The 18,311-nt window shown below is 34.8% G+C and overlaps 1 protein-coding gene across 1 annotated transcript in view; it reads right to left on the minus strand.

Annotated features, from left to right (window-relative positions):
- Window positions 1-76: 76 nt before the first annotated feature.
- TERF1 (telomeric repeat binding factor 1) overlaps window positions 77-18,311 on the minus strand; it is a 31,026-nt gene continuing 12,791 nt past the window's right edge. Inside the window, exons 5-10 of the mRNA XM_054692185.1 lie at window positions 18,067-18,216; window positions 15,304-15,416; window positions 13,278-13,325; window positions 11,726-11,826; window positions 6,783-6,892; window positions 77-1,268 (exon numbers count right to left, since the gene is read on the minus strand). Of these exons, the coding sequence (XP_054548160.1) occupies window positions 1,092-1,268; window positions 6,783-6,892; window positions 11,726-11,826; window positions 13,278-13,325; window positions 15,304-15,416; window positions 18,067-18,216 (699 nt within the window). The 3' untranslated portion in view covers window positions 77-1,091. The remainder of the gene's footprint in view (window positions 1,269-6,782; window positions 6,893-11,725; window positions 11,827-13,277; window positions 13,326-15,303; window positions 15,417-18,066; window positions 18,217-18,311) is intronic.

Raw genomic sequence — 18,311 nt, forward strand, 5'->3', positions numbered from 1 at the left:
TAGAGCGAGTCTGGAAAAACAGTAATTGTCCACATTTCTGTTTACCATTATATATGTGGGATAAAAAAATTCAAAACAATGGGAAAGCAATGTACAAAACTTTAATAGTATATTAAAATACAGATGACAAAATACCACCATTTAACTTTTTGTGCAAATACTTTAATACTTCAGAATTTCCATTAAATTAAATAGAGCTATGTAACTTAAAATGCCAAATAATTCTACCAGTCTTTGACCAAATTCTCTAAAGAACAAAACACTGGTGAAAAGTCAAAATTGTCTATTTAGAACCTTGTTTATTATTTGTTCTAGACACACAATAACTATGGTTAATACCGATACAAGCATTTACAAAACACCATTTAGGCCCAATACTGGTATACTAAATAAAAATAGCAGAGAAACTGATTATTTACAGCACTAAGTTATAAAGCCTCTTTATTTTAAACTATCTTTGTCAAGGGTTTAACTCTAGAACTAAAGTTGAATGTATTTAAAAGAGACACGAAACCATTTCTGGTAATAGAGCAAATTTTGTCTAATTGGTGTTAACTATTTTCAAGATTGTCCCCCTTATTTGAAACTATTTAAGGAGAATATTTAAGTATGTTTTAACTCACACATACTTTGTACATTTATCATTCTATTTACAAATGACTTAGTGATAGATTAAGGTCATAAATCAAGTCATTACCTCTCAGGTCAAAGGCCAATTATTACCAATTTAGAAACTTCACATATATCTGAGTTGATGTAAGCCTACATATATAGGATACGTTAGCAGAAATTAATTTTTTCCTCTTACCAGGTTAATATTTTTTAATTGGAACAGGATTTGAGGGTAGGGGTACTGAAATCACTAGGTTTCAAAAAATTTACATTTTATCAAAGTAAAAAAGATTCTTAAAGAATACAATGATGACAGATAATCTTATACTGCAAATCCTCATACTAATTAAAAGATAGTGTCACAGAAAAATACTATAATGCTTTGAACAAAAATTATAACATTAATGACCACAAGATTTCAAACAAAAATGCAGTGATCAAAATATTTAACTGTCCTTTTATTAAGTTTTTACAAACATTCAGTCTTCATTATCTGAGCAAACCAGTTTTAGCTTCTTCATAGTCCTCCATCTGTCTTTCAACATGACACTCGTTCGGTTGTTGAATTTATAATGTAACAGTATTTTAGACCAGCTGCCCTCTCCATATTTCCTCACACCAGATCTTAGATTCATGTCTTCTTCCCAAAGCCATGCCTTTTGATAAAAAGTAAAAGTTATTCACAGAAACAATTTCTTGAAGAACATATTTCTATAAATATAATTTAAAAATTCAAATATTACTATCTTCAAGGGTAGAAAAATTTCTATACACATTTCTTAGATTTCTGTAAATCTTACATTTATCATGAGATTAAGGGTTCTTATTAGTACTGTTTTATGAAGTACATTGTAAGTAGGCTGCACAAGATCACACAGCTACAAAGTGACAGAGCTAAACATTAAGCTTACCCTATCTCTTAAGATATTTTTCTACAACTGTTAATAGATTGGTATTTATTAACCCCACATATCTCTAAATAGAATGTGTGAATATTTAATACTTTATTAAATATTTTTGGAGAAAATCACTGAAAATTCGTAAAGATCAAATTTGATATCATAAACAGAAAAAGTTACTATTATGTGGATTGTGTTAATAGGTGACCAACTAATTATTTCTTTTGACATGATAAAGGCACAATACGAGCTGAGTGATTATTTACTGTGTCTATAGTATGAGAATTTCCCAGGTGGACTTTCACATTTTCTTTAAATATTTATGGTAGGATTTCACATATATGAGGTATCTGAAGCAGTCAGACTCATAGAAACATACAGGAGAATGATGATTGCCAGGAGCAAGGGGGAGGAGGAAATGTGGAGCTGCTTAATGGATAGTTTCAGTTTTATAAGATGGGAAAAGTTTTGGAGATTGGTTGCACAACAGTGAGAATGTACTTACTGTCACCCACGGCACAATTAAAAACAACTATTTTATTAAAAAATGAATTTTTAGGGGGTCTCCCCTGGTGGCGCAGTGCTTGAGCGCTGGGCTGCGAGGCTGCTCACAGCCTCTGCAGCCCCGGTTTGTTCCCTGGCCACCGGCGAGGATCCCACCAAAAAAAAAAAAAAATTTTTTTAAATGAGCAAAAAACTTGAATAGACATTTCTCCAAAATAAATAAATGGCCAGTAAGTATATGTAAAGATGCTCAATATCACAAATCTTTAGGAAAATGCAAATCAAAACCACAAGGAGATGATATCCCTTCCACCCATTAGAACTGCTACTTTAAAAAATCAAAAGTGAAATGGTGCAGCAACTAGGAAGACAGTATCATGATTTTCAAAAATTAAAAATTGAAATACCATGTAATCCAGCAATTCTAGTTGTGGGTATAAAGTCTAAAGAATTGTAAAAGGGACTTGAAGGGAAATTTGTCTACCCCACTGATAACAGTATTACAACAGTCAAAAGGTGGAAGCAACCCAAATGTCCACTGAATGGATAAGCAAAATGTGGTATATAAAAGCAATGAGATTTATTCAGCCTTAAATAGCAGGAATTTAGAAAACCTAAATAAGGGACTAGGAAAAAGACTAGATCCTTATAATAAAGGATCAATCAAAATCAACAAGCAACTATAAACTAGAGACACACTACGGCAGGGGGTGGGGGAGAGGAGGAGGGAGTAGGATCAAAACAAGGAGGGTTGGGGATTGTATGGGGACTATAACCAAGATGAAAACGCATACATGGTGCAAAAATATATAAAATTAAAAAAAAAAAAAAACCAACAAAAAACGAAGGAAATTCTGATACGTGTTACAATGTAGATGAATCTTGAGAACAATTTGCTAAGTGAAAAAAGTCACACACAAAAGAACAAATATTGTATGATTTTACTTAAATACCTAAAACAATAAAAAATTCAGGGACAGAAAGTAGAATGGTGGTTACCAGAGCTTGGGTTAGGGAGAGGAGAATGAGAAGTTATTGTTTAATGTGTGTAGAGTTTTATAAGATATAAAGCGTTCTACAGAAGGATGGTAGTAATGGTAGCCCAACAATATAAATATTTTTAATGTCACTGAATTATACACTTTACTTTTTTTAAAAGATTTTATTATTTATGCATACAAGAACTGGGATGCAGGCCAGAGGTGCGGGGGGTGAGAGGATTCACCAGAGATAGAGAGTGGGGAACGAAACAGGCAGAATGACTGAAATACACTGCCGAGGGGAGCAGCAGGGAAACAGGAGAGGTCTGCTGTGCCATGTGGGTTATCGCCCTGGCAGGGGATCAAACTCATGCTTCAGTGGCTGCAGATAGCTTCATAGTAGGGAGGCCCCTGAATTATGCACTTTAAAATGGTTAAAATGTCAAATTTTTTATGTGTATTTTATAATTAAAGAAAATAAAAAACTCAGCTCAGTTGTCTGATGCACTATTAAAAAAGTATTCACGGTAGCTTGCAGACAAAGAAGAATTGAGAACAGTCTTATATATGGCTCAGTGCCATAAAACTGGCAGAGATAATGAACACCTTTGTAGAAGTCTATTTGGACTGTCCAAAATTTGATTCCTTTGCTGTTGTTATCTCCTCTGCTTTGTGAGTTGAACCCAAGGTATCTGATCTTTTCCATGCATGCTGATAGCTGATTCTCCTATCAGCAACTGTGCTGCCTACAGGTGCAGGGCTACTCAATCTCCAAAAGCTGATATGTCCTCCTATAACCTTCTAAGATATTGAGAGATCCAGAATTCACAACTTCTACTAAGCCAACCTACACTGGTTGTTAGTAAATGACACAAAACCAAGAGACACAAATTTTGTAAGACTGGGGTAACAAGTTTAAAGAGGAGGGAAATAGACTTACTGATTAAAAGTACTTCAGAATGGTTTTTTTTTTTTTTAAAGATTTATTTATTTATGCATACAAGAACTGGGGTATAGGCCAGAGTTGTGAGGGGTTTATGTGTGTGTGTTTGAGAATTCACCAGAGACAGAGTGGGGAACAGAACAGGCAGAGTGAATGAAAACTGCCACATGTGAGTAGCATCCTGGCTGGCTGGGGATTGAACTTGTGCTGCAGATTGAACTTGTGCTGCAAAGACTGCAGATAGCTTCACAATGCTGTGCTTAACCCCTTATGCCACCAGGGAGGCCCAGCACTGGTTTATTAATCTTTGGGGTCACATGAATCTTTGAGAATGTGATGAAAGCTATGACTGTTTCACAGACAGAGATATCTAAAATTTTACATGAAACTGCAAGGGCCACTTCCATTTCCCCTAAGAAACCTATAGATTTTCATGGTTCCCAACTTAAAAATTTCTGTTGTATAAGAAATTGTCACATATTTATTGAGCTCTAAAAACTAGTTCCTGGTTTATGCAAATTTCTGCAATGAAAGTTTTTAATGGACCAAAATTTCAATGCAAAATAAGATAAAATTTGTCATTCCTCCAAAACAGGTAGTCCTATTAAAAAGTCAAGAGTGGAAAACTAAAATATTAAAGTGAGCAAACAGCAAATAGATTATGTATCACTTATATTCTATTATTTAAGTTATATACAGTCATGAGTTGCTTAATGACAGGTATACATTTTGAGAAAAATGTTACGTGATATCATTGTTGTGTGAGCAGTGTATAATCACAAACCTAGGTGGTATAAACAAAACTTACTGCACACTTAGACTATATGGTGGAGCTATTGGTGCCACCATTGTATTTGTGGGTCACTGTTGATCAAAATGTTCTTAAGTGATGGAAGACTGCAGTTGATATCTTATATTGTTTTTCAAATACAAATGAAAAAAAAAGGAGAAACTTTTTGTGATACACAGCTATAAATAACACCTACAATCCCATTTGGAATTATTGCTAGAAGAACTACAGGGAAAGATTATGTAACATGACACAGAGAATTTCACTTTTGGGACCAACAGGAAAAACGTTTAGAAGTGTCGCTCCAGTCCATATAACAATTGAAAAAGTCAAATAGATAGTTTTCTTAGACCCATTAATGAATCCATGTCAAAGGGCAAACTGCTAACCTGAAAGCTGAAAAGATATAAAGACACACACACAGACACACACAGACAGCCCGCCCCCTCCCCTTACCAAGAACAAAAGCTAATAGCTGGAGCCTATGTAGTAGAAATGCTTAATGCTAATATAGTGGATGAATTGATGGAGATCCACTATAGAAAACCTTGAGCAAAAAACCCCAGGAATCCAATCCTAATGGAGCTATTTTACAAACTTTTTGAGTTTTACTTCTAGAAGTCCCACTGGGTTCTCAGGGTGAAGTTGGGCGGGGGGGGGGGGGGGGAGCCTCCCCTGCTTTTAGCAGGCAGAATGAAGGAATAGCGCTTTTGAAAAACATTTAGAGCATTCTGTTCTTATTCACAAAAACTTGCCCTCAAGGGAAACTATTTTGCTAGTTCCTAAAAACTCTACTCCAGGCACCTTCCTGTCTCACCCAAAAGGGAGAAATAAAAGCTGAGAAAAGTGTCAAGGTCTTAGCCCAGGTTCCCTAAACGAATGGAACTAAATCACAAAACTACAATACCCCTGCCCCGTCTAGCTTACCAACACATTATTTGAGCTCCTATATAACAATTGCCTTAGCTGAAAGAATTGCCTCAGCCCCTTAATAAGGAGTCTCTAGGGAAATGCAAAGACAACAAGAGATAAAAACATGGATATTTTAGCTTCTGATACTTAATAGCTACAGCAAACAGTAAACCAGACCCCCCTCCTAGCCAGATAAACATAAAACTTCACACCAAAGGCCCATTTACCTAAGCAACTTTTACCTAATACATCATATCCAGACATCAAGGAAGAGATAATATGGTACATTAAAAGACAAAATAACAATCCAAAGGGACAAATCAGTATTAAACTCAGCTGTGGCAGTTATTTTGGAATTATGAAACTGGGAATTTAAAGTAACTTTCATTAATATGCCAAAGGTTCTAATTAAAAAAAGCAAATATGTTAAAACAGATGGGTAAATGTAGACAGATGTAAACCCTAAGAGACAATCAAAATGTAATGCTAGAAATCAACAATAAAGAAGCAGAAATGAAGAATGTCCTATCAAAGCATACAGATTAGACATGGCTGAAGATTCAGTGAGCTTGAAGATGTTAACAGAAACTTCTCAAATGAAGAACCAAGAGAAAAAGAAATAAAAAAGCGTCAAGACTAGCCAAGAATTGTGGACAATTACAAAAGGCATAACATACATGTAATAGAAAAAGAAGAGAAAAGGAACCAAAGAAAAATTTGAAGGACTATGACTGAGACGGGAAACAAGTAAAATGAGTATTAAAATTGATAGAACTTGCACATGGTATCTTGATTTTTTTTTTTTTTTTAAAGCACAGAACCTTATTGAAGTTGGGTCCATATTAGGGAATTATGAATATTAAAGTTTATAATAGAGATTTAAGTTCCATCTTACATCTGATGAACTGACTTTGTAATAAATAGTATTACATTAATTCTAAATACATACTATCAACATATGTGGGTAAAGTATTTTCATGGAACTTAGAACAACCATCAATTAATCTAAGATTGCAAAAGTAACGATAAACAAAATAATGTTCTACACTCAAGATTAAGGTTGAACAGGGTTTATGTGAAACAAAGCCATTAAAGTTATGACTTTAATGTCCATTATATACTAAATATAATAAACAAAATACCTGCTTTCTTCTAGAACGGTGTTTTTCAGGAGTTAATGACTGACTGTGTAAATCACGCATTTTCTTGCTTTCAGTGGCTTGTCTATGGCTTTCTTTCTTCTTTCTTTCACCTTAAAGTAGAAATACTGTCATCAAAAAAACTTTCACATTAAGTTTTGTTTTCAAATGGTCACCAAAAAATTCCTATTTACTTTTTAACTATTTTAAAGAAAGTGAACTGCTCTATTTTTCTCCCTTTGAAAACAGAAATAGCTTGGTACAGGGTAAAGACAAGTCTTTGAAAATCAGAAGGGTTGTGCTTTGAATCTTGATTATGTCTTTAAAAATATGACATCTCACCTCCTAGAACCCGTCTTTTCATCATGTTACAAAAATATTTACCTAAAATAATGGTCTAAGGAGTATTTGACAGTGTAAGCTGCACAGTTAACTCTTAAACAATGTGGGAGTTAGGTGTGAGACCCCTCCAAAGAGAAAATCCTCATAGCTTGACTCACTTTTGACTGCTGCCCCTCCAAAACTTAATTACCGTTGTTCCTTGACATCCATGGAATATTGGTTACAGCAGTACCTAATATCCACAACTAATATCCCCCTAATATCCACAATTCCTGGCTGCTCAAATTTCTTTGAGATGGCCCTCTGTACCTGAGAGATCCACATCTGCAGTTGGTTCATTCTGTGAATGTGAAACCTTTGAATATCAACTGTATTTATAGAAAAAAATCCACATAATAAGTGAAAGGGCACAGGTCAAAGCTGTGCTGTTCAAAGTTGTACAGCCCTGGGCCTCCCCGGTGGCGCAGCGGTTGAGCGCTGGGTTGCGAAACTGTGCGCGGCCTCTGCGGCGCCGGTTCGATCCCCGGCTGCTCCCCGGCCACCGGAGGAGGGTCCCACATGGCGTGCAGACCTCTCCTGCCGCCCGCTGCTCCCCTCAGCAGTGTACTTCGGTCCTTCTGCCTGCTCTGCTCCCTGCTCTGGCTCTGGTGAATTCTCTCACCCTCCCGCGCTTCTGACTGTACCCAGTGCATGTATAAACAAAACAAACAAACCAGCAAACAAATAAATAAAGCATGCCTCTATTAAAAAACAAAAACAAAAACAAAAACAAAACAAAACAAAAAAAACAAAGTTGTACAGCCCTTTCTTCACTTCCTCTTTCTTATTCATAGTTTAAAGACAAGAAACAAATGTATATGGAACTAAAAATAAATATGCCTGTGATTATTGAAAGATCACTGTTTATGTGAAAAACCTAAAATTGGGGCCTCCCTGGTGAAGCTTGCCACAGTAACTGCAGCACTCATTCAATCCCAGGCTGGCCAGGGAGCAACCCACATGGCGCAGCAGACCTCTCCTGTCTCACCTGCTGCTCCCCTCAGCAGTGTACTTCGGTCAATCTGCCTGTTCTGTTCCCCACTCTGTCTCTGGTGAATCCTCTCACCCCCACACTTCTGGCCTGTACCCCAGTTCTTGTATGCATAAATAAATAAAATCTTAAAAAAAAAAAACTCCACAACACCTAAAATTGATTTAAAAAGGGTTTTTTTTAGTAAGATGGCTGGATATAAGACCAATATATGAAACTTAATAGTATTTCTGCAAAGTAGCAACAGTTACATATTTACTTAAACAACTGAAAGAGAGTTAAGACAGTAACAAAAGTAGCATTCTACAGGAATAAATCTAGCAAAAGAGGTCACCATATATATATAGTGAATTATAAAGCTTTACTGTGTGTGTATGAATATGAGTAGATAAGATATGTAGTTGAATCTATTTAAGACCTGTGTACAGACACACACACACACACACACACAATATATATATATGCAAGGCAATCTAAACAGAGAAATACACTTTTTGTGCATGCATAGGAACTTACATATTTTTAATTGTGTCAGTTATCTCCAAAATGACCTATTGTTACAATGCATTTTCAAAAAAAAAAAAAAAAAAAAAAAAAAAGGAACAGGGCTCTTTGTAGAACTTAGTGAGATTATTTGAAGGTTATATGTGTTAGAAGAGGTTGTCCAACCACGGGTCCTGAGCATCTCTAAAGTTATTGTTGATGAGCGGTTTCTGCAGTTTGTCAGATAACTAACAAAATAGGTCAAGAGAACCATGGTGTAGCAAATCTCTACTGAGGGAGGGGATGGGTTTGTTTGCTACCTGATATGATGTTTTGCTACTTACTCAAATGTTAAGCCTTTGACTTCAAGTTTCTTAGCTACCACCTACATAGCATCTACCCAGGCCCACTGTACTGGAGTAGGGAAATTAGTGCTACTGTGCTGATGTCATTATATTTGTTGGGTTGCAATAATCTGCCTTGCTTTGGGACCTATGAAGTGATAGTTGGTTTACTGATTGCAATTCTATATGAAGATCCCCCCTGCCTCCCTGCCCCAACAACATAAAATACCAGAATATGAACAACTGTCAAGATACTCCTGAGGAACAATAGTAAGATGAAGAGTATGGTCCTCCATCCAGTATTTCATATGGAGTTCTATAAAATTACAGTAATTGAGAAAATGCTACTGTTACAGGAACAGACCTTTTGTGGTTAGACACCAGTCAGGAAAATGAAAACAACACTCATTACAAAGAGTGATTTTTATATTGAGAATTGTTTAAAAAGGTGCTAGAGAGCTGAAAAAACAAGAAGAAAATAGATTCATAATTAATAGAGAAATCTACAGTTATGGCTGAAGATTAATAAATCCATTTCAGTAACTGGTAAAACAAGCAGGTACAAAGTAATTATACATACCACCTAAAATAGAAAGCATTATGAGTCAACCTGACCTGATTAACATTTTTCAACATTCCACTTAACAGCAGAAATCACATTCTTCACAAGTGCATTATCAACAGTCAAGAAGATAGACCCATATCTCACCCAGTAAAAAAAGGTTAAATGAAAAAAAATAAAGATAGAAATTCTACAAAGTATTCTCAGGCCAGAGCCAAATTAAAATGGAAATCAACACTAGAAAGATACCTGGAATGTCCTTAAATACTTGGAAATTAAATAAACAACTTCTACATAGCTCAGAGGCCAAAAAAAAAAAAAAAAAAAGTCTCAAGAAAAATGAAAAAATATTTTTGAAGTAAATGAAAACACAACATATCAAAATATGTGAGTTATAAGTATGATTAAAGAAGAATTTATAGGATTAAATGAAAACATTAGAAAAATGCAGACATCTAAGAAAAAAAACAATTCAGAGACAAAGAGTTGAAGTCAGATTTGTCCACAGTATCATACACAATGTCAGAAAACAAAGGAGTAATGTTGTGAGGAAAAGTATTTTCAAATTATATTATTTCCTTTGAGGAAAAAAATAGACATTCTAGGATATGCAAAAATTTAGAAATTATAGTACTTATAAGCTCTTCTTTAAAATAACCCAACCAAACAAGGAATAAAATGAAAAGAAGCTCTAGAAAAAGGGAAATTCTGGTCAAAGGATTAGTGAGGAGCAATATAACAACTGAAGTACAAATTTAACTGCCTTGGATTTATGGCCAGAAAACAGAATGCTATAAACCTTGATCACATGAAATATAACTAACAAAAATTGGGGATTTGGTGGGAGACACTTTTTGCCAATATGATTTCTTACAGCTAAAATAAATAGTCTTGATTGATTTTTAAACTGACTGATTAAACTAATTTTAAAATACAGTTTAAATTTACATTGATAGAAGCAACCTAAACCAATCTCTCAGAACATTTTATATTCTTTTTTTCTTCATTTTGGAGAAAGCACATAGGTCACTAATATATTTCTTATGAAATAATATTTATCTGAAGCTTACTGAATCCTTTAGATTTAAAAAATATATTTTACAGTAACATATAACTTGGTCACATTTTCCGAAATTTTTGTTTTGAATCTCTCTGTTCTTTCACTGAGGCAGTCTGTCATAGTAAATAAGGATGAGGGGCTCTGAAATCAGAATGTCAGATTTCAGATTCTGGGTCTGGTTCTGCTCCTAATTTATCTGTATGATCAGGGCATTTTATTTAATTTCTTCCTATCTTAGCCTCCTCATCTGTAAAATGGAGATAGGAAGATTTTTTTGAGGATGAAATGAGTTTGCATATATGAAACTCTTAACTCATATATGAATCACCATTCAACTGATGGCTGTTAAGTTTTTTCTGTATAGAAAAAATTTATATGATTTATTTGCATTCAACTTCTCTGAATTAATTTTTAAATATATGGGCAGTCTTACAAATCTTAAAACTATTTTTTGAAGTGTTTAAAAAATTAAAAAAAAAAAAAACACTTAATACAAAAGAAGCTAAGAGCTTCTAATTGCAAAGAGAGCAACCTGGAAATTTGGGGAATATATATATTACCAACCTCTAATAAAAAGTCAAGAAATGTGCTAAAATTCACAAGATTCTAGGCTCAATATCCAGTCATGGTCAAGACACTCTGTAATGAGGTATGGTCTTCACCAAGGTTTGACTACTGATCAACTATTTAGACTATAAAAAATATATGCTTCCATTTCTTTAAATTATTAGGAAATTAAAAGTCCAAGAAAAGCCTCAAATTATTTTAGTAGTATGATTCCTACTTATTTTGCAGCAATTATCACAAATAACAATAATCAACTATACTGATGCTTTAGGTAAGTAATTATTTCAATTTGCTGAATAAAGTTAAGGTAGAAAAGCAGCAAAACGTTTTATCAAAAGTACTCTAAGACAGGCAGCTGGAATAGTCTTAATTAACATCATCTCTAATTAACTCTATAAAGTAATGGTATTTCATATCTAAGTTTCATTTCACACTCTGAAGAGTGTGTGTGTGTGTGTGGATGTGTGTGTATGTGTGGTGGTGGTGGTGGTGAATGGCTGGATAGCTTTTGAGGACACACTGATTCTCCACTTTTATAACTGTAACAACAGTACTCACTTTGAACAGTTTCCATTCTTTCTTCCTTCTTATTAAAATTGTTTTGTCGGTTTCCATTTTTCAACTTAGGTAAGAAGAGGTTCTTGCAAGTCTTGTAAGACCTAAATAAAATATGAAAGACGTGGTTGGTTCCACAAAGACTAGAAAAGCTATGGAAAAGGGTAAATGATTTTTCCTAATGTCTGTTTGAGGACCTTCTACTGGCCTGTTTCCCTGCGCTCCCTTTGCTTGGTGCCCAGTCTTTAACCTTTGGCCTCTTAAAGACTTTTGTTGTTTGACTTCCTTCTCTCCCACTACTTATTTTCCCCATCTCACCTACTCAGAAATCAATAATCTCCAGCTTCCCAAGGAAACAGATCAAGAAAAAAAAATTCTCAAACTATAAAGTACTAAGTTTCATGCTCTCTTGTGGATTATAAATTCCCCCAAAGACATTTAAGGGATTTCCCTCAAATTTCTTTATGATGGCAGATACCACTTAATCATTTTTATAGCTCTCAAAAAGAGCTTGTTTGGAAATACAGTATATGGCACAATTTTTTGACAGCCCTGCAAAGATGGTTATTATTAAAATTTTATAAAGGAGCAATATAAAACAGTTCACATAAGCTTAGATAACTATTTTGTCATCAATCTACAATCTGTGCTTTCATCCCTATAAATGTTCTATTCAACCTATTAATCTTTTTCCTCCTTCCCAAAACTTTCTAATGTGCTCTTTAAACTGCTATTCTCAAATTACTGACCAGTTCCCCCACCTCTTTTTGTACTTCTCTCTTTTGTGGCCTTCTTGAGAAGAGACTGGCTTAATCTCCCATGAACCACAAGGGTCACAGAGATGGGTCTCCCTACATTTCATTTCTTAAATGCCATCTTCAGGATACTGCTTTCACAAAAAACTTAGCCCTTGAGGATTCATTCTATTGAGGTATTATCACCATCCACCATTCTTTACAGACACAAAGCACTTCCCATCATTTATAAATCTTTCTCTTAACCCCAAGTGCTGCTACTATTGCAAATTATTTCATTTCCAATGACCTCCTCCACACCAAGTCTGACATTCCCTTCCATAGTCACAATTAGAAATCCAACGGCTTGATTTCTGAAATCATTCGTGTAAACTTTCTGCTCTCTGAACATTTTGTATTGTTTGTCACATTTATAGTTTTTCAAATAATTTCATAAAACTGGAACTTGAGACAGTCATTGAAAATGAAAGCTCCATTTGTTTGCTGCCTCAGCAACATATTGTCGTTTCTACGACCGAATTATTTTAATAAACATCTGCTTTAAGTTCAAGTACTCCCCATATGTGCATTTCAATAGTGGTCTTGTAGTTACAATGTGAAACAACCCAAGATCACAGAGGCAGGTCACTATACTTTGGAATTTCAAGACTGTGAGGGTCTTGAATACCTATTGAGGTAAGAAGGTCACTGTAAGATACTCTTGAAATCATACTATTTACATTATAATATTTCTAGGTCTGCATGAATTGCTTTAATCAAAGTTTTTAAGAACACTGAAGGCAAATGTCAATTTACTTCACCTTGATAAGGATACCCCTGATGATTCTGTTACCGCAGACTGTTTAATACTTTAAGAGAAAAAAAAATTGTAAGAATCAAAACAGAAGAAACTTTTCATAGGATAACATAATACTTTTCATATTGTCAAATAATATTTCAATGTATAAAAAATATCTTTGGAAAAGAAACCCTGGTAACATTAGGACATATACAGTCCGTTTACAACATGGCTAATTTTGCCCAGATGAGCTTACTAGAGATATTAAATCAAGCTTACCCAAACATGAGTTAAGTAGAATTGATGAGGTAATTAAGCATTTATGTTTCTCTTTCAAAAATTCTTCAATGGATCTTTTTTCTTTATAAATTCAAGTTTAATTTGTTTCAACTGAATTTTTTAACAAATTCTTCCCCTTCAATATAGTTAAAGCTAGCTTCCACAAACATAAGGCTTACCTGTAAATATCTTAATTATCCTTTAAGGCTTTACTCAATGCAAATACCTCCGTGAAGCTATAGATCTCAATTCCTTTAGCATTTAAGTCTAGCTCTAAACTTTAACAAAAAATTATTTAATGTCTGCTGTTTGTTTCATGTATGTAATTCTTACTGCCTCAAGTAGACTTTAAGATTTATCACAGCAAAATATACCATGTATTATTGATAACACGATGGTTTCATCTTTCCTAGCACTTGTCTGGTCTACCTTGCATCACCCTTCTTGATTCTATGCTAGCTTCACTTGTGTCCTAAGGATTCTTGTTCTGATACTGCTAACTGTGACATATTTTTTACTCTGATTCTATTTGTTTCCAGGATGGTTTTGATATTTGCTTGAATCTTAATCATAACACTTGGAGAAAACTGCATATATGAGGAAAAGGAGGAGTAAGATACAGAGAGACATGTGAACAACAAGAATTCTGTTTTACATATAATGATAAAACTGTGTCTGTGTCTAGGAGGTCATGTGAAATAAGTGTGTGATGCTATATAAGAATACCTCAGAAAAGTGTTTAATATCTCCAAGAATCATGGTATGCTGAGTCACAAGAATGCACAGGATCTTAATATTATTAAATTTTGTCTAAACGAAATAATTGAGCCAATAGAAATGATACCTCAAATTCTCAAAAGGGGTCAGAAGAAAAAAAGTCAATGAAAAGATTTAAAAGTCTTGGGCAGAGCATGGCAATGCTCTGAGAGGCAGGCACGAGGAGTCAACTATAAGACTGAGCTCAGACCTGAAGTGTGACCAACACCATGTTCATCTAACTTGGAACTAGGTCTCATATGAGTAAGTAAGCGGTTAAGGTAAAGGATCTATAGAACTCAGATTATAGCCCCAGTTATATTACATCCGTTGCCAAATACAATTATCCAGGGATCATAGGGGTTTCACTGTCTGACTTTGCATTAAAGGTGAAAAGACAGACGGAATAGATGGGATTCAACAGAAAAAGATCTTTGTAATGGCAGAATTTAATCTTCCTTGATAAAGTTAGTTTCTAAAGCCAAAGCAAAAATTAAAAATCAATTCTGGACAAGGGTGTAAAAATTACCCTTGGAAAACCCTGGACTTTTTTATCTCATTATGTAGGACTGACACTGCCTGTTTCCACAGCTTTGGAACAATGCTATTTCTTCAGCTGAGTACCAGCTAAAGCAGTTATCTCACATGCTCAAAATACTAGAATAAGCCTCAATACAGTGAAAAAAATGACATAATGAGGGCATTGGGATTTGAGAACTAAGAGACATAGATAATTCAGGTTTCTAACCTCGACCTTATTCCAAATCACATGCACCCCTAGAAAGGTAAATGAAAGTATTCACATTATTCAAGGTGCACTATTTTTTCTCAGCTTATATATAGGAGTATGTGTAATCCATGGAGTAATTCTATAGTACTCCAAATACCCAATGTTAATAATCACTAAGGGGATATATCCACAACTCAGTAATTTTTATTACTGATGGGTACTAAGTATCACTTTTAAATAAAATTAGCACATAAAACAAAAATATATTAATGAATTTACAAACCTTTTTTGCATGTCCAAAGTAACTCTGGTTTCCATTTGAGTATCATCATCATTAGGTTTATCTTGAGAAGCTGTCATTCTTGCTCTTTTACTTTCCACTACTTTTGCTGCTGCCTTAAAAAAGGAGTTGCAGGAGTGGAAGAAATGCATTACACCATTTAAATAAATAGCATTAAATTAAGTCTTCTAACATTTTCATGGTCACAATTTGATAGCCACAAGCAAAGAATCTGTTCATAGTTATAGAGGGAATTGCACTGTTATTTTCACCAGTAACTACAATGTCACCAGTAGTTACTTTAGCACCTATTTGGTTTATAAGCATTTCACAGCACATCTTTTTTTGTCAATGAATTTGACAAACAATGCTATCTGAGCAATTTTAAGATAAAAGGGTACTTAAAAATGAAAAAAAAAAAATCAATTAAAAACTCCAGGTATTTTGAAATAAAACTACTGTAAAAATCAAGATGTTCCATTGTTATACAGTAAGTCTCCCCCTCAATTTCATGTTTGGCCCACACAGGCAAAAGCCTGCAAGATGGCAGAGACCATCTGCAACTTTGGCCTTACTACCCCTTGAGGCCACACCTGCCAGCCTCTGTCAGCTGCAGGCTGGCTCTATCACAAAAAGATTTTTGATCATTATGAAAATCCTAGAAATGTAAGTTCCCTTGACAGGACATCTAAAAATGGTGAAGCTGGACTGATGGGTGATGCACATCTTTTTTTTTTTTTTTTTTTTGTGGGACCCTCGCCAGTGGCCGGGGATCAAACTGGCACTGCAGAGGCCGCGGGCAGCCTCGCAACCCAGCGCTCAACCGCTGCGCCACCAGGGGAGGCCCTATGAAGCTGGACTGGTGGGATCCCACCATGTGGTGATATGCTATTTAAAGACTCAAGTGGATGAAAAGTGGAAGATTATAAATGATGAGGGTTTAAAACATTTAGCTGTGGTTCTCCAACTGCTGCCAGATCTCTTGCCACTAAAAGGATGAAAGTGAAGATAGTAGAGGAAGGCTTGATCATGAAAAACAGGTATTACCAAGGAACTCTGTGTTCCTCCTATGAAACTACAGTGCTCCAGGCTGGCTGAAGATGCAATCAAGGCCACCCTTGTTATTACAAATAAGAAAGAAGAGGCAGAGAAGAAATGATCCCTTAGGTGAGGCTCCCAGCAGATCATGTAGTTGTTTGTCCACTTGCCATACAATAGCCACTGGCACTACAACAAAAGAGCTTTGAGATACACATAGTACTTGCTGTTCACAGTATGGTTCTGATCAAGCAAAATAGTTTCATTGTTCTGAATCCTGTGGTTTCTTTCAGCCACCTCTATCACCTTAACCCAGTTTGTGTATATTTTGAATTGTATGCCTGGCCTTAAAATTGCATTCAGTAATGAAGTCTGAAGTTCTGATAGCTCACAAAGCACACAAATATCTAATTTTATCTGACTCTACTTTGGGGAAGATTATAAACAGAATGCCTTGATATGATTATTTGATAGAACAAGTTATTGTACACAAGGAAGATCTGCATATGGATAATGGAATGACAGATAAAATTAACCCTTTGCACTCCGAACCATTCTGGACATTGGCTACCAGGTACTCGACGCTACTTTGCGGCGGAAACATGCATTTACAGACCCTCGTATTATTTAGTATAATTTTGGAACCAAGTAACGTATTATAATGATATTGGACTTATATGAATTGGGTGACATCGAGGAATGTGTATTTGCAAAAAAAACAATATTTTATTGTTCATAATTTTGCACAGTATGATAAGTTTTGTAACACTCCCCAATATGCATTGCAGGCTGATTAGTGCATGTTTGACATGTCTGTATAGAGGTCTATCTGGAGCTCATCTTCACTACTACTTGTGTCATAAGACTCATTCGTGGTTGGACGTTTTGCCATTGTTCTAATAAAAAATATGAATAAATGCATGGGTTGAAAATTTCTAATTGTTATTACTAACTGACAAGATGATATTTACCAAAATAGCTTTCACCAAACAATTTATTCACTAAGAAAAGAATCACTTTTCCGATTTTCTCCTCGTTAGATCTATGTGCGCTGCTCGAAGCTTCAAACCAAAATGAGCTCAGCTTTGAAAATCTTTTCCTCCAGATGTAGACTTGTTTATTTGTAATGATATATCTCATTATACAGTGCGCACTATGTTCGAAAACCGACCTTTCTTCTACAAACTCCCCTTATTGCTCTTTTCAAGTGGCGTCGCGAAGTGCTCGGACCGTCGTGAGCACGCATCTCACGTTACAATATTTTGATTTAATTTCTTGTGCCATTTCAAGATAAAACTTCAGGGAAACATGCATGTCTCAAAAAGTTGCGTTGAAATAACTCAATTCCCCGTAATCACTAATAAATTGAGAGGGGACATCCGAGTGATATGCTAGAATTCCGATGTCCCTGAGAGGGGACAGCAGAGTGCAAAGTTTTAATACTTTTGAGATTGAGAGAAAATAAAATATTACAAAAAAATTTTTAAATGTCTCCAACCCCATTTTACTTTTTCCAATAATGTGTAAAATTTTCTTTAAAAATTTAATTAAAATTAAATATTTGTCTTCACTTATTTCTTAATTTATTCTGATGTTTCCCCCTCAACTTTTGTCTACAAAATCACAAAACAAAATTTTGATTAGTTTTTAAGGATTTCTATTTCAAATGTTCTCCTTTATAACAATTCCTTCTAAGTTATTATTACAGTCTCTCTGAAATATGCATACCTTCATTAAAAAAGTTGATGATTTTTCACTTAGCACATAATTCACATAACTCTTAATTTTCTCCATCATTTGGTTGTAGCTGAAATGTTGAAAGATAGAATGGAATGTATCCTTCTGAGAGATTATTGTAAGCAATTTCCTTTTTATAGGCTAAAGAAGAAAGAGGAAATGTATTAAAACATAAATCACAAATAAAATACAAGAAATTCTGTCATACATTATTAAACTGAAATCACTTTAAAAAT

The sequence above is a fragment of the Talpa occidentalis genome, unplaced genomic scaffold (assembly GCF_014898055.3).
Source record: "Talpa occidentalis isolate TD23 unplaced genomic scaffold, MPIMG_talOcc4v2.1, whole genome shotgun sequence".
Taxonomy (NCBI): Eukaryota; Metazoa; Chordata; class Mammalia; order Eulipotyphla; family Talpidae; genus Talpa; species Talpa occidentalis.